The 24305-nt window shown below is 47.3% G+C and overlaps 1 protein-coding gene across 1 annotated transcript in view; it reads right to left on the reverse strand.

The window, feature by feature from the left end:
- Positions 1-22336, reverse strand: part of LOC132389398 (oncoprotein-induced transcript 3 protein-like) — a gene marked incomplete at its 3' end in the record, with an annotated part of 48820 nt that extends 26484 nt beyond the window's left edge. The window contains exons 1-3 of the mRNA XM_059961922.1: positions 22054-22336; positions 21364-21644; positions 16644-16693 (exon numbers count right to left, since the gene is read on the reverse strand). Of these exons, the coding sequence (XP_059817905.1) occupies positions 16644-16692 (49 nt within the window). The remainder of the gene's footprint in view (positions 1-16643; positions 16694-21363; positions 21645-22053) is intronic.
- Between the last annotated feature and the right edge of the window lie 1969 nt (positions 22337-24305).

Genomic DNA, 24305 nt, shown 5'->3' on the forward strand with positions numbered 1-24305 from the left:
AATTGTACAACACTCCCCAGACACCATCTTGACCATCGAATGTACAACAGTCCCCAGACACCATTTTGGCTATCGATTGTACAACACCCCCCGGCACCATCTTGATAATCTATTGTACAACACTCCTCAGACACAATCTTGATCATCGATTGTACAACACTCCCCAGATACCAACCTGATCATCAATTGTACAACAATCCCCACACACTATCTTGACCATCTATTGTACAACATTCTCCAGAGACCATCTCGACTATTGATTGCACAAAACTCCCCAGACACCATTTTGACCATCTATTATTTAACACACACCAGAATCCATTTTGACTATCGATTGTACAACACTAACCAGACACCATACTGACCACCTATTGGACAGCAAACCCCAGACACCATTTTGACTACCAATTGTACAGCACTCCCCAGACACCATCTTGACTATGGATTGTACAACACCCCCCAGCACCATCTTGATAATCTATTGTACAACACTCCTCAGACACAATCTTAACCATCGATTGGACAACACTCCCCAGAAACCAACCTGATCATCGATTGTACAACACTCCCCAGACACCATCTTGGCCATCTATTGCACAACATTCCCCAGATACCATCTTGACTATTGATTTTACAACACACACCAGACTAGATTTTGACTGTCGATTGTACAACACTCCACAGACACCATCTTGACCATCTATTGTACGACTCTCCACAGACACCATTTTGACTATCAATTGTACAACACTACCCAGACACCATCTAGACGATCTATTGTACAGCAGTCCTCAGACACCATTTTGACTATCGATTGTACAACACTCCCCCGGCACCATCTTGATAATCTATTGTACAACACTCCTCAGACACAATCTTGACCATCGATTGTACAAAACTCCCCAGATACCAACCTGATCATCAATTGTACAACAATCCCCACACACCATCTTGACCATCTATTGTACAACATTCTCCAGAGACCATCTCGACTAGCGATTGTACAACACTCTCCAGACACCATTTTGACCATCTATTATTTAACACACACCAGAATCCGTTTTGACTATCGATTGTACAACACTAACCAGACACCATACTGACCACCTATTGGACAACAAACCCCAGACACCATTTTGACTACCAATTGTACAACACTCCCCAGACACCATGACCATCTATTGTACAACACTCCCCAGACACCATTTTGACTATCAATTGTACAACACTCCCCAGACACCATCTAGACGATCTATTGTACAGCAGTCCCCAGACACTATCATGACCATCGAATGTACAACAGTCCCCAGACACCATTTTGACTATCGATTGTACAACACCCCCCAGCACCATCTTGATAATCTATTGTACAACACTCCTCAGACACAATCTTTACCATCTATTGCACAACATTCCCCAGATACCATCTTGACTATTGATTGTACAACACACACCAGACTAAATTTTGACTGTCGATTGTAAAACACTCCACAGACACCATCTTGACCATCTATTGTACGACTCTCCACAGACACCATCTTGACTATCAATTGTGCAACACTACCCAGACACCATCTAGACGATCTATTGTACAGCAGTCCCCAGACACCATTTTGACTATCGATTGTACAACACTCCCCCGGCACCATCTTGATAATCTATTGTACAACACTCCTCAGACACAATCTTGACCATCGATTGTACAAAACTCCCCAGATACCAACCTGATCATCCAATGTACAACAATCCCCAGACACCATTTTGACCATCTATTATTTAACACACACCAGAATCCATTTTGACTATCGATTGTACAACACTAACCAGACACCATACTGATCATCAATTGGACAACACCACCCAGACACCATCTTGACGATCTATAGTACAACACTCCCCAGACACCATCTTGACTATCTATAGTACAACACTCCCCAGACACCATCTTGACTATTGATTGTACAACACTCCCCAGACACAATTTTGACCATCTATTATTTAGCACACAACAGAATCCGTTTTGACTATCGATTGTACAACACTAACCAGTCACCATACTGACCACCTATTGGACAACAAACCCCAGACACCTTTTTGACTACCAATTGTACAACACTCCCCAGACACCATCTTAACTATCAATTGTACAACACTCCCCAGACACAATCTTGATCATCAATTGGACAACACACCCCAGGCACCATCTTGACCATCTATTGTACAACATTCTCCAGAGACCATCTTGACTATCGACTGTACAACACTAACCAGACAACATACTGACCACCTATTGGACAACAAACCCCAGACACCATTTTGACTACCAATTGTACAACACTCCCCAGACACCATCTTGACCATCTATTGTACGACACTCCACAGACACCATCTTGACTATCAATTGTACAACACTCCCCAGACACCATCTTGACTATCGATTGTAGAACTCTCCCTCGCCTTCTGGCTGCATTTGAGTCCCACCCTGTTTATATATGGTCATCCAGTAAGGAAGGGGGCATGGAGGGATGAGGATGTCCTAGTCAACTTGCTCCTGGGGCTGGCGAAATCCGCCATCCGTGGGTCTTGGAAACGGGTGGCGGGAGGATCTCCCCGGGCAGACTGCCTGGAGATGTTTAGGGGGTATGTTCGTGCCTGGGTAACTATTGAAAAACAGTCCACGGCGACCTTAGAGGAGTTTCGAGACCTTTGGGCTCCGCGGGGTGTAAATGCCATCGTGGATAGGGATGGCAACATTCTGGTATAATGTCTATTGTCTATTTGTAGTGCAGTAATTGTGTTTGCCACTGTTTTGTATATATTGTATAGCACCGATATTTGTAATAAAGGATTTTGTAATTTTAAAAAAAATGGGCACTATCTTGACCATCTACTGTACAACACTGCGCAGACACCATCTTGACTATCGATTGTACAACACTCCCCGGACGCCATCATGACCATTGATTGTACAACACTCCACATACACTATCTTGACTATCGATTGTACAACACTCCCCGGTCTCCATCTTGACCATCGACTGTACAACACTCCCCGGACACCATCTTGACCATCTATTGTACAACACTCCTCAGACACCATCTTGACTATCGATTGTACAACACTCCACAGACACCATCTTGACCATCGATTGTACAACACTACTCAGACACCATCTTGACCATCTATTGTACAACACTCCTCAGACACCATCTTGACTATCAATTGTACAACACTACTCAGACACCATCTTGACCATCTATTGTACAACACTACGCAGACACCACCTTGACCATCGATTGTACAACACTCCCTGTGCACCATCCATCACTTTCATTGGACTGCTGGGCTGATTTACACATTCCTGTACAGCATCTTCTGAATAACTGTCTATTGATGTTGCAACTATAACATTTCTAATAGAACCACCCCACGGGTTAATATTTCATGAGAGAACAAAGGACGTTTCATTATCACTGACACAAAGTAACATTTCACAAATGTCAATCGGTCAGTGGATGTAAATAATGGGAATGGGTTGGGAGTTAGCCGGTGGAGAGAAGCCATCAACATCTCTGTAGACCCATTCTGTGCCCCACACATTGACCCCCATCACTAATAAGGCACGCCAGCAGCTAATCCCATTAGGAATTTGAGGAGATTTGGTATATTACCTTATCAATCTATGTAGTTACTTTCAATGAGCTATGAATATCGATCCCAAGATCTCTCTGCTGAGCAACACTCTAAAAGTTCTTGCCCTTAACAGTGTACTGTCTTCTTTCATCTGCCCAACCAAGGTGCAACAGATATTTATCTGGATTAACCACCGCCTGCCATTTAATAGCCAATACCTGCACCTGATCTGTATCGCATTGTATTCTTTGTCAGTCTTCCACATGATCAACAACTTCACTGATCTTGGTATCATCTTCAACCTTACTCACCCACCTATCCAGATTTTCATCAGGTCATTTAGACATCACAAACAGCAGAAGTCCCAATATAGATCCCTGCAGAATTCCACTAATTAGAGACCTCTAGCTCGAATCCCTTCAACCTCCACCCTCTATCTCCTTTGCTGAATCCAGTTCTGAACCCAAACAGCAAAGTTGCCATGGACCTTTTGCATCTTAATCTTCTCGATTAGCCTCCAATGAGGGATTTTAGCACACAGATTATTAAAATCCACGTAGACAACATCCACTGTCCTACCCTCTTAAATCTCTCTCAGCACATTGTCAAAAAACCCAATCAAGTTGGTAAGACACGACCTGCCCCTCACGGAGACACACTGGCTGTCCATAATGCTCATCTGTCCTATCCCGAAGAATTTTCTCGAACTATTTCCCTACATCTGATGTGAGACTCACCAGTCTATATTTCCCAGGATTTTCCCTTGTCCCCTTAGTAAACAGAGATACATTAGCCACTCGCCAGACCTCTGGGATCTCACCGGTGATTCTACTTGCCAAGGACTTCCCATTGACCCTCCTGGCTTTCCTAATTCTGCTCTTTCGTTCTCTTCTGGCTTCTTTATACTCCTCACGTGCTTCATTCGAACCTAACCTGAAGCTTTCCATACTTGTCTTTTCTCTTCTTGACAAAATTCATCACCTCTCTGGACAGCCAACGTTCTCTTATCTTTCTGTCCCTGTCCTTCCTTCTAATGGGAACACACCTATCCTGTACTCAGTGCAGCTGATCTTTAAACACCCTCCACATGTCTGATGTGGACTTGACAGATGTTCCTGCCTCAGACTCTTGTAGTTTGCCCTGGTCCAACTTAAATCTCTCCTGCAAGGACCATACCTGTCCTTATCCATAGCTATCCTGACAGTTAAGGAGTTGTGGTCACTGTTCCCTAACTGCGCACTCACTGAAAGGTCAGACACCCGGCCAGGATCATTACCCAACACCATGTCCAGTACGGCCCCTCCTCTCGATGGACCATACACATATTCATTTAAGAAACCACCCTGATCCACTTAACGAATTATTTTCCTTCTCACCCCCTTGCACTAAGGTGGTCCCAATTCACACTAGGGAAGTTGAAATCCCCAATGACAACAACACGATTATTTTTTCACATTTCCTTAATCTAATTATAAATCTGTTCCTCAAAGTCCTGCTGGCTACTGGGGGGTTCTGTCATCCAATCCCGTCAGTGTGATTGTACCCTTCCTATTCCTGAGTTCTACACAAATGGACTCAGGGTCTGACCCCTCCATTATGTCTCCCCTGAGTGCAGCAGTGTGACCACCTCTTTTAGTTCGGTCTTTTCAAAAACTTTTAAAAGCTGGTACATTAATCACCCGTTCCTGCCCCTCTCTCAACCAAGTTTCAGTAGTGGCCACAACATCGTAGTTCCACGTACTTGATCCATGCTCAGAGTTCATCACCTTTACCCATAATACCCCTAGCATTAACATATACATTCTTCAAACTATCCCACCCATCATACCGGTAATTTCAATACTTCCCCTGACATCGACCTTCCCTTACTCACCTGATGCTCCAGTTTCCCATTTCCTTGCTAAGCCAGATTAAACTCTCCCGAGTAGCTTTGGTGAACGTTTCAGCCAGGATATTGGTTCCCCTATAGTTCAGTTGCAGCCCGTCCCGCTTGTACAGGTCACCCCTTTCCCAGTAAAAGTTCCAATGAACCAACAACTTGAAACCCTGTCCCCTGCACCAGCTCCCCAGTCACTCACTCATCCGTGTTATCACCCCATTCCTGCAGAAGTTGGGTGTGAATCTCCTGTCACTGAACAAGTGGACTCTCAAGTTCAAGGTTATCGTCATTTAACTATATAAACCTACACCACCAAACAAATCAACGTTCCTTTGGAGTATGTTGCAGACCACAGTACAACGCAGTGCATATAATTCACAACAACACGTCAAGTAATACTACCACAAATAAATTAACAAATTATAAAACATATTCCAGAAGATTGACATTTAGCATAAGGTGCATTTCAAAGTTCAGAATAATTTATTATCAAAGTACAGATATGTCACCATATACAACCCTGAGATTCATTTTCTTGTTGCATACTCAATAAATCTATAGAATAATAACCACAACAGAATCAATGAAAGACCGACCAGTTAGGCCATTCAACCAGAGTGCAGAAGACAACAAACTGTGCAAATACAAAAAGAAGAAATAATAATGAAAAAATAAATAACAATAAATATCAAGATCATGAGATGAAGAGTCCTTGAAAGTGAGTCCATAGGTTGTGGGAACATTTCAATGACGGGGCGAGTGAAGTTGAGTGAACTTTTCCCCTGTGCCATGCAATAGATTTTGAGCCGTTTCACAGACACCCGGTTCACCTGTCCTTTGTGAGGCCGGGAGGAGTCAGTGTACAATGTTTACATGAAGTGTGAGAGGTTGCAGCCCCTGTTTGAGTATCTGAAGGGGCTGCTGCTCACGTTTTGGTTGTACTTCAGCCCTGTGCTCCAGATATATGGTCACCCAGTACGGAGGGGGTTGGGTCACTCAGAGAATCTACTGGTGGGCTTGTTCCTGGACCTGGCCAAGATGGCCATTCGTGGCTCCAGGCAGTCAAGGGCTCTGCCCAAGCTGAATGCCTGTCCCCCTTCTGGGGTTATGTTTATACCAAAGTTTCTGTAAAGCAGAAGAATGCAGTCACTATGGGTACAGGGGGGATTTCCGGGAATGGTGGGTCCTCCAGGGAATTATATGCTTTGTAGATTGTAGAAACCATATTTAACTTGAAATTGTTAGCAACCTCGTAAATCACAGATGTTTGTGTTTTGTGAGTGAACAAACTTCTATAATTTTGTAAAACAAAATGGGAGTGATGCTCTTTAAGGGCCTTTGCTGCCTGGGCTGTCTGCACTCTCTACAATTTACCCTTGCCTGGACATTAATTAACCTTTGCCTTGCCACAACTTCCACACGATTTCCCCTTGCTGATGGAAATTTCTCACCCAGAGAAGCCAGAACCAGTGATGGGACCCTCACCCTGCTGGCTAAAGAGGGGAAAACATAATTTAATTTTCAGATCAATATATTTCTATATTTATTATAATCTAATGTAAATTTTATTCAATGCACTGCACCCATCCGTAAAACAAATCTCACAGGATATGTCAGTGATAACACACCTGCTGCTGAACATAATTTAAATCAGAGAGAAATGAAGCAGTGGGGTAGGGACCAGAGCGCAAACTGGGACAATAACTGAGGATCTATCGACAGTGGGTGTGGAACACCACGTTCTCAACGGGACGTGACAGAGGTGAGATCTCTCTCTCTCTCTGGATCTCAGAGAGACCATCTGAGTCTGTCTGCCCATCTCTCTCACACAGACCACACAGAGAGGGGTGAGATACCTCTCCCTCAGTCACCCCCTTCCCTTCTTCCTCCCACCAAATGGAGAGGGTGAAATCTCCATCTCTCTGTCACACTGAGAGGGCTGATACCTCTCCCTCTCACTTGCCCTTTTCCCCTCTCCCTCCCACCACATAGAGAGGGTGAAATCAATCTCTCTCTCTCACACACACACAAACAAACACACACACACACACACACACACACACACACACACACACACACACACACACACACACACACACACACACACACACACACTCACTCACTCTGTAGCTCAATGGGGAACGGCACCCCGTCAGTCACACACACTCTGACCCTCAATGAGGAACGGCACCCCGTCAGTCACACACACTCTGACCCTCAATGGGGAACGGCACCCCGTCAGTCACACACACTCTGACCCTCAATGGGGAATGGCACCCCGTCAGTCACACACACTCTGACCCTCAATGGGGAACGGCACCCCGCCAGTCACACACACTCTGACCCTCAATGGGGAATGGCACCCCGTCAGTCACACACACCGACCCTCACTCGGGGTCATCTCACACATGCACACACACGTCTGTTAACGGCACAGATCACAGATACCTGTGCCTGACCACGGTTTACAGTCTGTGTGAGAGACGGAGGGAGATGGAACTACCTATATCCTCCTGAGTTCTGGGGTCAGTGGTGGCAGCCTTGGCCCCGACTACCTTCCACACCGGCTGCTGGTGTGAAAGAACACAGGGCTGGGTAGTGACATGGCTGAAGATATGATATGGGTGAACATGCAAAGTAAGTGAGCTGACATGTATCCCAGCCGCCTGGAATGAAGAGTCCATTGTTCTCATTTCCCAAACTTCCTCAACGGACACAGAATCGGCAACAGCTCAGGGCAGGAAAAGGGCTCTGTGTGTCGGGACAGGAATGGACACACAGACCAGAGAGTCGAATTAAACCCATGAATTAGGGAGTGGGATAAACCCCTGACAAAACATTCTTCACTGGGATGTGTATCGGACAAACAAGATACTGGGGAGCTCAGCAGGCCAGGCAGCATCGATGGAGAGAAATAAAGAGTCAACGTTTTGGGTCTCTTCAGCCCTTTACCTTTTCCACCGATCACCTCCCAGCTTCTCACTTCACCCTCCCACTCACTTACCCTCCCCTTCGCCTGGCTCCACCTATCATCTCCCAGCTTCTCACTTCACCCTCCCACTCACTTACCTTCCCCCTCGCCTGGCTCCACCTATCACCTCCCAGCTTCTCACTTCACCCTCCCACTCACTTACCTTCCCCCTCGCCTGACTCCACCTATCACCTCCCAGCTTCTCACTTCACCCTCCCACTCACTTACCCTCCCCCTCACCTGGCTCCATCTATCACCTCCCAGCTTCTCACTTCACCCTCCCACTCACTTACATTCCCCCTCGCCTGGCTCCACCTATCACCTCCCAGCTTCTCACTTCACCTTCACTCTCACTTACCTTCCCCCTCGCCTGGCTCCACCTATCACCTCCCAGCCTGTGTTGCTTCTCTTCCCCCCACCTTCCTATTTCAGTTCCTTCCCCCGTCCTTTCCAGTTCTGATGAAGGGTCTCAGCACAAAACGTCCACTGTTCATTCCTCACCATGGATGCTGCCTGACCTGCTGAGTTTCTCAGCATTTTCTGTAGATTTTCAGCATCTGCAGAATCTCGTGTGTTTGTAACTGACATGGGCAGCAGGTAAGCGCCTCTTTCACCCCAGATAGTTGAAGAAGTTTGGTCTGGACCCACAAATCCTAAGAACTTTCTACAGGGGCACAATTGAGAGCATCCTGACTGGCTGCATCACTGCCTGGTATGGGAACTGTACTTCCCTCAATGGCAGGACTCTGCAGAGAGTGGTGTGGACAGCCCAGCGCATCTGTAGATGTGAACTCCCCACTATTCAGGACATTTACAAAGACAGGTGTGTAAAAAGGATCATTGGGGACCCGAGTCACCCCAACCACAAATTGTTCCAGCTGCTACCATACGGGAAACGGTACCGCAGCATAAAAGCCAGGACCAACAGGCTCCGGGACAGCTTCTTCCACCAGGCCATCAGATTGATTAATTCACACTGATACAACTGTATTTCTGTGTTATATTGACTGTCCTGGTGTACATACTATTTATTACAAATTACTATATATTGCACTTTGCCCCTTCAGACAGAGACGTAACGTAAAGATTTTTACTCATGCATGTGAAGGTTGTAAGAAATAAAGTCAATTCAAATCTCCGTCTCCCTCCCTCCACAGTCTCTCTCTACCTCCATCTCCCCTCTGACTTTCACAGACTCCCTCTCCCCACCTCCCTCACACCTCGAACTCTTCCTCACCCCTCGGTCTCTCCCTACACCCTCTCTCCCCTCCTTAACTCCATCTAGCCGAGATCACTCTGCCACCCTCCCCCCTTGGTCTCCCTCTCTCTACCTCCACCTCCCCTCAGACACCACCACCTCACCCTCGCCTCCCTCATTTCTTCACCCTTTGGCTTCCTCCAACCTTCCTTTCCCCTCACTCTCGTGACCTGCTTCTCCCCTCAGACTTTCCCAACCTCCCCATCCCCTTGGTCTCTGTGTACATCCCTCTTCCCTCGTTCTCTCAATAACCACATCTCCCCTCGGTCCTTCCCCACCTCCCTCTCCCCATGGTTTCCCCCGCCCTCTACCTTCGGTCTCACCCCACCACCTCCTATCCTTGGTCTCTCCTCATGTTCTCCCCTCAGTCTCTCCCTACCTTATTCTTGCCTCAGCTTCTCCCTACCACCCTCTCCAATTGAACTCGTTGTACCTCCCTCTCCCCACCTCTATACGTCCTCACTCTGCCTCCCTTTGATTTCTCCCTACCACCATCCACTCTGGTCTTACCCTACCTTCCTCTCCCGAGTCGCTCCAATCCTCCCTTTCCACTCACACTCCCTACTACCCTCCACCCTCAGTCTCCCCCTCCCCTCCATGTCTTCCTACCATAGTTAACTCTCGGTTACACAGTAACTCCCTCTCGTCTCAGTCTCTCCACCTACCCCTCTCCCACCTCAGTCTCTCTCTACCCTTCATATCCACCAAGCTCCTACTTCCTTCTATCTCTCCCTTCAGTCACTCCCTACCTTCCTCACTCCTCGGTCTCTGCCTCCCTCTCTATTTGGAATCTCCACACTACCCCCTCCACTCGGTCTCCTCCTAACTTCCTCTACAATTGGTCACTCTCCACCTGCCTCCCCCCTTTGGTCTCCCTCAGCTACTCTTTCCCTCAGTCTCTCCCTACCCTCTCCTTCCTCAGTCCCCCACAACCTCCCCCCTCCACTCAATCTCTGCATACATCCCTCTCCGTTTGGTCTCTCTCTACCTCCAACTCCTCTCTGTCTTTCCCTTATTCACACTACCCTCAGGCTCTCCACTTGGCTTCTCCCTACCTCCCTCAGCTCTCAGCCTACCTCCTTCACCCCTCGATCTCACACTAACAGTATACCCCTGGTGTTCCCTCACGCTCTCTCCCCTTGGTGCCTCCCTCCCTCCCTCTCCCCAAGGTCTCACCCTTCGGACACTCCCTACTTCCATCTGTCCTCGGTCCCTCCTTAACTCATACTCCCCTTGAACTCTCCCTTATTCCGTCTCCACCCAGGGTCTCCCTCCCTCTTACCTCATACTCTTCTTATGTCCAACTACTCCATCTCTTTCTCCCTCACAATCTCTCCCCTCGGTCTCTCCCTCATGCTCTCTCAGTCTGGTGTCTATCTCCCTTCCTCTCCCTTCATCCTTCCTGTCCCTCTCCGCTCCGAGTCTCCTTTACCTCCCCCTCCCGTCGGTCCTCCCCCACATCTCCCCCCTCCTCTCGGTCCTCCGCAGACTCTTCCCCCTCCCCTCAGTCCTCCCCCGCTTCACCCTCTCTCCTTGGACCGTCCCTGCCTCACCCTCTCCCCTTGGCCGTCTCTACCTCTCCATCTCCCCTCGGACAGTCCCTGCCTCACCCTCTCCCCTTGGCCGTCTCTACCTCTCCATCTCCCCTTGGTCCATCATCATTTCCCTCTCCACTTTGGACTCTCACCAACTGCCTCTCTGCCCGGTCTCTTGGCACCTCCCTCTCCCCCTGCTCTCTCCCTACAGCCCTTTCCCCTCAGACTCTGACTACCTCACACTCTCCCCTCACTCTCACTAACTCCCTCTCCCCTCGGATCACTGGACCCGAAGTGCTCCCCACCACATACCTCAGTCACCTGACCTATTTCATTCCCGAACAGGAGATGAAACACTGCCCCTTCTCTAGTTGGTACCTCTATGTATTGCTGCAAAAAAACTATCCTCACACATTTTACAAACTCCAAACCATCCAGCCCTTTGACAGAATGGGCTTCCCAGTCTATGTGTGGAAAATTAAAATCTCCCACAATCACAACCTTGTGCTTACTACAAATATCTGCCATCTCCTTACAAATTTGCTCCTCCAATTCTCGCTCCCCATTAGCTGGGCTGGAATACACCTCTATAAGTGTTACTGCACCTTTCCCATTCCTCAATTCCATCCAAATAGCCTCCCTAGATAAGCCCTCTAATCTATCCTGCCAGAGCACCGCTGTAATATTTTCTCGATCAAGCATTGCAACACCTCTCCCTTTTGCCCCTCCAATTCTATCACACCTGAAGCAATGAAATCCAGGAATATTTACTGTTTGTAGTTGCCAATCACACCCCTCCTGCAACCATGTTTCACAAATAGCGTCAACATCATATTTCCAGTTATCAATCCATGCTCTAAGCTCATCCACCTTTCTTACAATGCTCCTAGTATTAAAAGAGATGCATTTAAGAAACTCTCCACCTCTTACTCTCTGTTTATCCCGAACGGTGCAAACAACATTATTATCTTTTTCTTCCTTCTCCTCTACATCTTCGGTCAGAGTGCTCCCCTTCACTATCACCTGCCTATCCTCCTTCACACTGTCTACAAGCTTTCTCTATTTGTGAACTAACCTCCTCTCCCCTCGTCTCTTCAAATTGATTCCCACTCCCCAACCATTCTAGTTTAAAATCTCCCCAGTAGCCTTAGCAAATCCCCCCACCAGAATATATTGGTTCCTCCTAGGATTCAAGTGTAAACTGTCCTTTTTGTACAGGTCACACCTGCCCCAAAAGAGGTTCCAATGATCCAGAAACTTGAATCTCTGCCCCCTGCTCCAATCCCTCAGCCATGCATTTATCCTCCACCTCATTCCATTCCTACTCTCACTGTCGTGTGGCACAGGCAGTAATCTCGAGATTACCACCTTTACAGTCCTTCTTCTCAACTGCCTTCCTAACTCCCTCTATTCTCCGTTCAGGGCCTCTTCCCTGTTCCTACCTGTGTCATTGGTACCGATATGTACTGCGACCTCTGGCTCCTCACCCTCCCACTTCAGGATATCTTGGACGTGATCAGAAACATCCTGCCACCAGGGAGGCAAACTACTATCCAGGTCTCCGGATTATATCCACAGAATCGCCTATCTGACCCCCTAACTATTGAGTCCCCTATAACTACAGCCTTCGACTTCCTTTCCCTACCCTTCTGAGCCACAGGGCCAGACTCTGTGCCAGAGGCACGGCCACTGTTGCTTCCCCCAGGTAGGCTGTCCCCCCCCCAACAGTACTCAAACAGGAGTACTTATTGTCAAGGGGTACAGCCACAGAGGTACTCTCTTGTACCTGACTCTTCCTCTTCCCTCTCCTAACCATGACCCACCTGTCTGCCTCCTGTGGCCCCGGTGTGACCACCTGCCTGTAACTCCTCTCTATCAACTTCTCACTCTCCCTGACCAGATGGAGATTATCGAGCTGCAGCTCCAGTTCCCTAACACGGTCCCTTAGGAGCTGCAGCTCGGCGCACCTGGTGCAGATGTGGACGTCCAGGAGGCTGGGAGACTCCAGGACCTCCCACATCCGACACCGAGAACAACAAGCTGCCCTCACACTCATACTTCCCCTTTCCTCAAATAACAGGAAAAACTGAAACCTGAACCGACCTTGCCTCACCCTTTTCCACTTCAGCCCATTGAGCCAAAGCTGTTAAGCCTTCACTCTGTTCCCAGCTCACTCCGTTGCCCGCTGTATAAGGCTGTGACCTTTTTAAATCTTCCCCGCTTCACTGCCCGACGTCACACACCTCACAGTCCCGTCTCTCTTAACCCCGATGAGAAGAAGAAAAAAATCAAAATGGTTCCTGCCGCACTCCCGTTCTGATCCTCCGACTTTCTTCTCCAAATGAAACCCGATTCAGGATTTCTGACCTTTTTAAATCTTCCCCGCTTCACTGCCCGACGTCACACGCCCCACAGTCCCGACTCTCTTAACCCCGATGAGAGGAAGAAAAAATCAAAATGGCTGCCGCCACACTCTCTTTCTGATCCTCCGATTTCCTTCTCCAAAAATAAGTTTAATTCGATCTCTTCCCATCTCACTCATCCCTTGGGCTCACCATAACTCCCTCTCTACTAAATTTCTCCTCACCTCATTCACCCCTCCTCCACTCCCTACCTCATTCCCTCCTCGGTCTCTCCTTACCTTGCTGTTTCCAACTCACTCTGCCCTCAGGCTCTCCCCAAGTCATTTGCCCCTCACTCTGCCAAACTCCATGTCCCCTTGTTCTCTGTCTATATCCGTCTCCCCTCGTCTCTCCCTACCACCCTCTGCCTCGGACTCTCCCGACCTTCCTTTTTCCTCATTCTCTCCCTACTTTCCTCTCCCCTCTGTGTCTCATTACCTCCCTCGGTCTCTCACTACCACTGTCTCCCTTCGGAGCATGCCTACCCCCATCTCCTTTGGTCACTTTCTAACTCCCCCTCCACGGTCTCTCCCTACTACCCTCCACCCCGGGTCTACTCCCGTCTCCCTCTCCTCTTGGTGTTATATACAGTGCTTTAAAAAAGTATTCAGTCCCCACAACTATTTTCATCTATTACCTACTCTGTTCCTAAATTTAAAATATATTGAAGTAGGATATTTTGAGCTAATCTATAAAACAGTGTGCAACATGTCGAATCAAAAGAAAATTCCAAATTCAGTCAACAATTAGCTGAAAATTAAAAACCAAAATGGTGAGGCTGAAAAAGTATTCATCCTCAACTCACTCCATTTGCTGATGGAGAAAATTGGAGTGTCATTTGAACAAATACCCCTGCCCCGGTAAGGGCCAACAGTATGGTAGATTTTCAACACACCAAACCAAAATGAATATTAAAGAGCATTCAAGACAAGTGATAATATCGAAGCACAAATCTGGGGAAGGGTACAAGACCATCTCAAAGGCACTGAACATTCCTCAGAACTCAGTGTAGTCCATCGTGAATCAGTGGAAAAATACAAAACCACAGCCACACTGCCCAGGTCAGGCGATCTCTCTAAACTTAGTCACCGGAGAAGATTGGCACTTGTAAGAGAGGCTACTGTGACAACAACAGTCACTCTGAGTGAGCTGCAGGAGTCAGTGGCTGACACTGGAGATGAAGTTCATGGCTCCACAATCTTTAAAGCCTTCCACAAAAGAAGTATTTATGGAAGAATGTCAAAGAAGCAGCCCGGCTAAAAAAAAACTTATCCTTGCTTGTAAATACTGCCGAGTCCCACAGAAGAAGTTTCAAGCTATTGGGTGTCAACATCTCTGAAGATCGATCCTCAGACCAACATATTGAGCCAATTGTAAAGAAGGCCCAACAGTGGCTACATTTCATCAGGAGTTTGAAGGACTTGGTCTGACTCCAAGTACACTCGCAAATCTCTACAGATGTACAGTGGAGAGTATTCTAACTGGTTGTATCACCGTCTGGTATGGAGGGCCACAGCACAGAATCAGAAAAAGGTGCAGAATACTGTAAACTCAACCAGCTCCATCATGGACACAAGCCTCCCCAGCATCGAGGACATCTTCACAAGTAACACCTCGAAACAGCAGCATCCATCATTAAAGACCCCCATCACTCAGGACATGCCTTTTTCTCCTTGCTACTGTCAGGGAGGAGGTACAGGAGCCTGAAAACACACACTCAACGCTTCAGGAACAGTTTCTTCCTCTCCACCATCAGATCTCTGAATGGACAATGAACCCATTTACACCACTGTAAAAACTTTTTTGCTCTCTCTGTGCTCAACTTTCTTTTTTATTTAAGTATATTTCTTATTGTAATATATAGTTTTTTATCTTGTATTGTAGTGTACTGCCACAAAACAACAAATTACATAACATATACCAGTGAAATTCATTACCACAGACGACTGTGGGGGTCACGTCATTGGGGATACACTCAGTGGCCACTTTACCAGGTACACCTGCACACTTGTCCATTAATACAAATATCTAATTAGCCAATTATACTCCGCACATAATAAAGTGGTCACTGAGGACACACAGTGACACTGGTTTCAAGAGCAACACATACAAAATTCTGGATGAACTCAGCAGGTCAGTCAGCACAGATGGAAAAGAATAAACAGTCAACATTTCAGGCTGAGACTCTTCATCACGACTGGAAAGAAAGGGCTGGGGGGAAAAAAGATGGACTTCTCCTCTTGCTTTCCGGTCCCGATGAAGGAACTTGGCCCGAAACATCGAGTATTTACTCTTTTGCATCGATGCTGCCTGGCCCGCTTCGGTATGATAATGACATTTAAAAGGCACCTCTGCCCCACGGTGATGCTCGCCTCTGGAACGTCACCCAGCTCCGCCCCTGACCCAGTCCGTCTCTCATTCACACCGTCAGCCACCTCCCACTCCTGCACTCTGCTCTCCACACACTCTGCTGGCTGTGCTTGAAATTGCCCCCAACCCCTTCACCCACCATCCCTGTGATCACTAATCTGGTTCAGTAACATACAACCCAACTTTGCTTTCACATCCCAACATAGCCTCACCACTTCCTCCCAGTGTAATCTCCTCCAGTCTCTGGACACTCCCTCCAGTCCCAGCCTCTCGGAGTGTAATCACTGCATTTCCAGCCGTGCCTTCTCCTCAGTCTTCAAGCCTGAGATTCTCTGCTGAAACCTCTCTGCCTCCCCATCTCCCTCCACTCCCTGCTGTTGTTTTACCAAACCGGGTATCTGGATGTTTCTGATCACCAGCTCTAATGCCGTGTGTCCCGGTGTCAAATTGGATTCATAATGTTCCCGAGGTCCCTTCAGTACTTTTCCCCCATTAAATACAGGCTGTCTCTGCTCGTCTACAGAAACAATAAATAACATCTACTCCCTCTTACTGTACACAGCACGCAGTTTGTCCCTACAAGACATTACTCACCCAGAAAACCCAGGATCAGCAGCACAACCCTCAGTTCAGCCGGTGACATTCTGGAAATGAAAGACTGGAATTAACTCAGTGAGAAATGACACACTGGGGCGGAGGACAAGGTGTAAATGGGGATGGGAACTGAGGATGGAAAGGGATATCCACCTACAGTGGGATAGATTCATCACTCCCTCACTGAAACCACATGGACAGAGGTGAGATCTCCCTCATGGAGACCCCACAGACAGAAGTGGGATCTCTTTATCTCCCTCACTGACAACCCAAAGATAGAGATGAAACCTCCCTCAGTGAGAATTCAGAGGTGAGATACTCCAGAGTCCCCATGGAAGGAGGTGAGCTCTCCCTCTCTGGATCACACATACAGTGAGATCACCGTGACTGAGACCCCAGACAGAGGTGAGAAATCCCTTCCTGAAACCTCACAGGTGGATGAGACAGAGGAGCTCCATCTACCTTCATTTATTTACACTCTCTCTCTCCCCCTCTCTCTCTCTCTCTGCAACACCCACACACAAACACAGAACACAAGACAAATTTCCAGATTCAATCAGTTTGGGTGATGTCTACTCACGTGTGACTCCCAATGAGGTGTTGCTGGGTGAACTGGAGGGAGATGGGACCACCTACAACCTCCTCACTCTCTGCTGTGAGTGGTGTAAGACACAGCGGCAGGTCAACGACTACTTTCCGCACCGGCTTCTCGAAGCAATGAAGCCAGCGCGGGGCGGTGGAACAGTTGATGCATGATTTGAAAAAGTATGCAAAGCAAACAAACAAACGTCAAGTATCCTGAGGCTCTGTAATGAAGAGCCTATTGTTCCCAGTCAGTGAGCTTCCTCTAACAACCACAGTGATGGGTCAGTATTGAGCAGAGGGACAGGAATGGACACAGGTGCCAGAGAGGAAATAGTCACAGCATTACTGTTGCCAGGTTTATAATGGGTCAGTATTGTGGAGTGGAAGGTGTAGATCGTCTGTAATGGACAACAGACATTAGAGGAGGAGTGGACACAGGACAAACCCGCAGTCAGGTTGGCAATGGGTCAGTAACGGGGAGTGGATCGTGTACAGGGTCGGTAATGGAGAAGGAATTTAGAGAGAATTTAATGAAAGATGCAAAGATGTTTCTACACAGATGCAAGTGTGTAGTCACACTGGTCAACCGTGGGGTGTTTAGCTCAGACTGCAGGAAGGGGCAGCAGTAGTACGGAGAGCCAATGGCACATTGATATTTATTGTATGGGAGGGTGTTGGTCATAGAGTCATGGAGCATAGAAACAGGAACTTCGGCCCATCTAGTCCATGCCAGCCTGCTCCTCCGCTTCGTTCCCATCTTTCTGCACCTAGACCGTAGCCCTCCAGACCTCTCTCATCTCATCCACCTATCCAAACTTTTCCTAAATGTTACAATTGAATTTGCATCTACCACTTCCGTTGGCAGCTCGTTCCACACACACCACCCTCTGAGTGAAGATCCACTCACACCACCCTCTGAGTGAAGTTCCACTCAGATTCCTCTAAAATATTTCATCGTTCCCACTAAAAACACCAGTGAATAAATTCCTAATGGAATCAAACTCTCCCTGTAACTCAGATCCTCAAGTCCCAGCAACATCCTTGTAAATGTTCTCTGCATTCTTTCAAGTTTATTGATAGCTTTCCTACCGGTAGGTGACCAGAACTGCACACATTACTTTGAAATCACCTTCACTAACATCTTTTACAACTGCAACATAACATCCCAATCCTGTACACAACGCCCTGATTTATGAAGCTCTCTTTACAACCTATCTACCTGTGACGCTGCTTTCAAGCAAATGTGGATCTGTATTTCCAGGTCCCGTGGTTCTACCGTACACCTCAGAGCCCTAACATTCACTATGTGAGTCTTATCCCGGTTTGTCCTCCCAAATTCAAAATCTCACCCCCATCTGCAATAAATTCTATCTGCCCTTTCTCAGCCCCTTTTCTCAGCTGGTCCAGATCCCACTGCAAGCATTGATAGCTTCCTCGCTGTCCATTACACACACAATCCTGGTCAGCAGCAACATTGCTGATCCAGTTTACCACATTATCATGAAGATCGTTGTTATAGATGACAAACAACGGGCCCAGCACTGATCCCTGTGGACACCACGAGTCACAGGCCTCTCTGACTGGAGGCCTGTGACAAGTGGTGTGTGCCACAGGGATCAGAGCTGGGTCTGTACTTGTAAATGGCTGCCTCTCTGAGTGGAGGCCTGTGACTAGTGGTGTGTGCCGCAGGGATCAGAGCTGGGTCTGTACTTGTAAATGGCTGCCTCTCTGACTGGAGGCCTGTGACTAGTGGTGTGTGCCGCAGGGATCAGAGCTGGGTCTGTACTTGTAAATGGCTGCTTCTCTGACTGGAGGCCTGTGACTAGTGGTGTGTGCCACAGGGATCAGAGCTCGGTCTGTACTTGTAAATGGCTGCCTCTCTGACTGGAGGCCTGTGACTAGTGGTGTGTGCCACAGGGATCAGAGCTGGGTCTGTACTTGTAAATGGCTGCCTCTCTGAGTGGAGGCCTGTGACTAATGGTGTGTGCCACAGGGATCAGAGCTGGGTCTGTACTTGTAAATGTCTGCCTCTCTGACTGGAGGCCTGTGACTAGTGGTGGGTGCCGCAGGGATCAGAGCTGGGTCTGTACTCGTAAATGGCTGCCTCTCTGACTGGAGGCCTGTGACTAGTGGTGTGTGCCACAGGGATCAGAGCTGGGTCTGTACTTGTAAATGGCTGCCTCTCTGACTGGAGGCCTGTGACTAGTGGTGTGTGCCGCAGGGGTCAGAGCTGGGTCTGTACTTGTAAATAGCTGCCTCTCTGACTGGAGGCCTGTGACTAGTGGTGTGTGCCACAGGGATCAGAGCTGGGACTGTACTTGTAAATGGCTGCCTCTCTGAGTGGAGGCCTGTGACTAGTGGTGTGTGCCGCAGGGATCAGAGCTGGGTCTGTACTTGTAAATGTCTGCCTCTCTGACTGGAGGCCTGTGACTAGTGGTGTGTGCCGCAGGGATCAGAGCTGGGTCTGTACTTGTAAATGGCTGCCTCTCTGACTGGAGGCCTGTGACTAGTGGTGTGTGCCACACGGATCAGAGCTGGGTCTGTGCTTGTAAATAGCTGCCTCTCTGACTGGAGGCCTGTGACTCGTGGTGTGTGCCACAGGGATCAGAGCTGGGTCTGTACTTGTAAATGGCTGCTTCTCTGACTGGAGGCCTGTGACTAGTGGTGTGTGCCGCAGGGATCAGAGCTGGGTCTGTAATTGTAAATGGCTGCTTCTCTGACTGGAGGCCTGTGACCAGTGGTGTGTGCCGCAGGGATCAGAGCTGGGTCTGGACTTGTAAATGGCTGCCTCTCTGACTGGAGGCCTGTGACTAGTGGTGTGTGCCACAGGGATCAGAGCTGGGTCTGTACTTGTAAATGTCTGCCTCTCTGACTGGAGGCCTGTGACTAGTGGTGTGTGTCACAGGGATCTGAGCTCGGTCTGTACTTGTAAATGGCTGCCTCTCTGACTGGAGGTCTGTGACTAGTGGTGGGTGCCACAGGGATCAGAGCTGGGTCTGTACGTGTAAATGGCTGCCTCTCTGACTGGAGGACTGTGTCTAGTGATGTGTGTCACAGGGCTCAGATCTGGGACTGCACTTGTTTGTCACCTATGTCGACAAATTTGCCAATGACACCAAGATTTGGGCTGTAATGGAGAATACGGAAAGCTATGAAAGCTTGCAGCAAGATCGAGACCAGCTGGAAAAATGGGTTTATAATTGGCAATCAAAACTGAAAATCCAAGTCAACAACATCCACTGACTCTCTTTTCTCTCTCCTGCCTGTTATTTTCTCAAAGAATTTCAGAGCTTTCTCATGCAACATTTCCCCTAAGGAAACCATGCAGACTATGGCCTATTTTTTCATGTGCCTTCTTTCCCCAGAACCTCATGGTTAGTAATGGACTCCAACATCTTACCAACCACTGAAGTCAGACTAACTGGCCTATGAATTACTGTCTGAGTATGCAACTTTCTGTAGCTTTTTCTGATCCTGTACAATATCCCCTCCATTCCAGACAGTGATGAACCAGTTAGAATGCTCTCTGCGGGACCTCTGCAGGAATTTGTGAGCATCTTTGGAGAAAAATTAAGTCTCCTCAAACTCTTAAATACAGCCAGTGTTGTGCCTTCTTTGTAATTCCATTAATGTTGGGCCCAGGAGAGATCTTCAGAGATGTTGACACCCAGGTTCTTGAAACTGCTCACCCTTTCCACTGCTGATCCCTCATTGAAGACTGGTGTGTGTTCCCTTGACTTCCCTTTGTTGAAGTCCACAGTCAATTCCCTCGTCTTACTGACATTAAGTGCAAGGTTGTTGTTTTGACTCCACACAACCAGCTGATCTATCCCACTCCTGTACACCTCCTCATCACCACCTGAACTGCTGCCAACAATAGTTGTGGAATCGGCAAATTTATGAATGGCATTAGAGGCACCTGCACTCACTTCTGCACACTGACACTCTTGAATCTCTGGCATCCTGTCTTCCACAGTGAAGACTGACACAAATACTTGTAAATTCATCCACTATTTTTGTCCCCCATTAGAACCTGTCCAGCGGTTTTCCACTGGTCCAATATCCACTCTCCCGTCTCTTTTACTCTTTATATATCTGAAAAAACTTTTGTATCCACTTTTATTGGATAGCTTACCTTCATATTTCACATTTCTCTCCTGATTGCTTTTGAAGTTGCCTTCTGTTGGTTTTCGTCGGCTTCCCAATCTTTCAGCCTCACACTGATTTTGCGATCCATGCCCTCTCTTTTGCTTTTATGCTATCTTCGACTTCCCTTGTCAGCCTCAGCCTCCAGTTAGAACACTTCTTCTCTGGGATGTATTTATGCTGGGCCTGCTGATCCAACTTTTCTCCACTCTGCATGCCCCAAAACTGCCTCGACCTCACTCCAAATCCCTCGAGTCAGCCTGGCCTCTTCTGTACAGAACAAAGGGGCGGGGGGATGAATACTCTGGAACTGCTGATATTTCAGTTTTTGAATTCTTAGTTTTTCACGCTTTACAATTTCCCCTGTTTCTTTTCCTGGCTCCACTGCAAAAACAAGGAGCATGTGATTTACAAATAAAAATTCCCAGTTAAATTGGTCAAAATCCTTGGCTGCAATACTCATTTTTGTGAACAATGTGTCAGGGCCTGAATACTTTTTCAAGGCACTGTAAAAAGAAAAATAGATAAGTAAATAATACTGAGAACATGAGATGTAGACTCCTTGAAAGTGACTCCATAGGTTGTGGAATCAGGTTAGTATTGAGGTGAGTGAAGTTATCCTCAATGGAACTGTAATAACTGTTCTAGACCTGGTGATGTGAGACCAAGGTTCCTGTACCTCCTGCCCAATGGAAGCAGTGAGAAGAGAGCACGGTCTGGATGATGGGGGTCACTGATGATGGATGCTGCTTTCTTGTGTCAACGCTCCGCTCCTTGTCAATGTGCTCAATGGTGGGGAGAGCTTTTCCTGGGCACTGGGCTATATCCACCACTTTTAATAGGCTTCTCTGTTCTTGTGCACTGGTGTGGCACTGGGACATATCAACCCATGAGTGGTGGCCCGGGCTTGAGGGGCCGGTGACATCTTCTCCTCCTAGTGTGTTGTCTTCTTGCATAATGAGATGGAGGGGCCTCAGGAGGTAACTCTTGAGCAGGGTGTCCTGTTTTCATTCCACACACAGATCAGTAGATAAAATGGCCACAGTCCCTGGGAATGTGGAGACAATAACATGTGATTAGGGTAGGATCAGTGTCAACGGTGTTTGATGGTCAGCACGTACCCAATGGGCCAAAGAGCCTGTTTCTGTGTTCTATGACTGTAACTATCTCTCCGTCCTCCCTCACCTCTGCTGTCTTTCACTTTTTCACTCTCCCAATCCCCCTCCCCTCGAACACCTCAATACATTGTTTCTGACCTGTGACCTTTCACCAAATGTGACCTGTGTCTCTGATGTGAAAACCCCTCTGTTCTCAGTCTGTTTGCATCCGGTGCCAAACAGGAGAACAGAACAGGGCAGAATTAACCAGAGGGATGTTCCTATTGGAACTGTAATGGCCTCAGAAGCAAGAGTGAATAATCTGGAATGTTTTGCAGAGAAACTGAATATTCAGCCCCACAAACTACATGGGCATCTCTCTGACCCTCTCTCACCTCACCCCCCCCCCACCTTTCTGTCTCACTCTCCGTATCAGCTCAGCACCCTATTCCAGGAACTCCTCTCAGTTCTGTTAGTGGGTGAATTTGCATCTGTGGTTTTCAACACGTGATACCTGCGTGAGTGAAATGAACAGTCCATTGTTCTCAATCTGTGTGGTTTTTATTGCCTTTGATTTCCTGTTGTTTGCCTCCCACCCTTCTTAAAGAGTGGAGTGACATTTACAATTTTCCATTCCTCCCAAACCATCCCAGAATCTAGTGATTGTTGAAAGATCACTACTAATGCCACCTCTTTCAGAACCCTGGTGTGTTGTCCATCTGGTCCAGGTGACTTATCGACTTTCAGACCTTTCACCAACCCAAACACCTTCTCCTTCGTAATAGCAACTACACTGACTTCTGCCCCCGACACTCGAATTTCTGGCAGACTGATCGTGTCTTTCACAGTGAAGAAAAATACAAAATACTTATTAAGTTTGTCCACCTTTCTTAATACTGCATTATGACCTCTCCAGGGTCATTTTCCACTTGTCTCTATTTTACTTTTTGCATACCTGAAAAACCTTTTGCTTTCTTCTTTTAAATTACTGTCTAATTAACCTTCACATTTCATCTTTTCTAGTTTTTGCTTTTTTATTGCCTTCATTTAGTTTTTAAAACCCTCCAGCTTCCCACTAATTATTGATTTACTGTATGCCCTTGTGTTTGAATTTATGCTGTCATTAACTTCACTTTACAGCCACAGCTGCCTCATCTTTCCTTTGCAATATTACTTTATCTTTAGTATTTATCTGTCCTGCATTTCCAAATTACTCCCAGAAACTCCAGCCATTGCTGCTCTGCCATCATCGCTAATAATGTCCGCTTCCAATCAACTTTGGTCTGCTCCTCTCCCATGCCTCTGTAGTTCCCTTTACCCCACTGATACATCTGATTTTAGCTTCTCCCTCTCAAACTGCTGGGTGAATTCTATCATATCATGATCTCTGCATCATTAGACAACACCAAATCCAGACGTCTTTTCCCTGGTGGGCTCAACCATGAGCTACTTTAAAAAGCCACCTCATAGGCATTCTACAAATTCCTTCTTTTGGGATCCAGCACCAACATGAATTTCCCAATCTACCTGCAAATTGAAATCCCCATGGTTATCATTACATTGTCCTTTTTACATGCCCTTCCCATCTCCTGTTGCAATTTGTAGTCCACATCCTAGTTACTGTTCTGAGGCCTGTGTAAATTGAATTGGAATTGAACTTACAACTTACAAACTTTATATACAGGAGTAAAAATCTTATGTAGGGCTCTCAGTAACTGTGGTGTTAACTGTTCAGGCTAACAAAATGGCTTCTTTGTATTGTTATAATGAAATGGCTTCCCTGTAATGTTACTTAATGCTGGAATGGGTTTCTGTATCTGGAATGTCTGGGTTA

This window comes from Hypanus sabinus, unplaced genomic scaffold (genome assembly GCF_030144855.1).
Source record: "Hypanus sabinus isolate sHypSab1 unplaced genomic scaffold, sHypSab1.hap1 scaffold_556, whole genome shotgun sequence".
Lineage (NCBI taxonomy): Eukaryota > Metazoa > Chordata > Chondrichthyes > Myliobatiformes > Dasyatidae > Hypanus > Hypanus sabinus.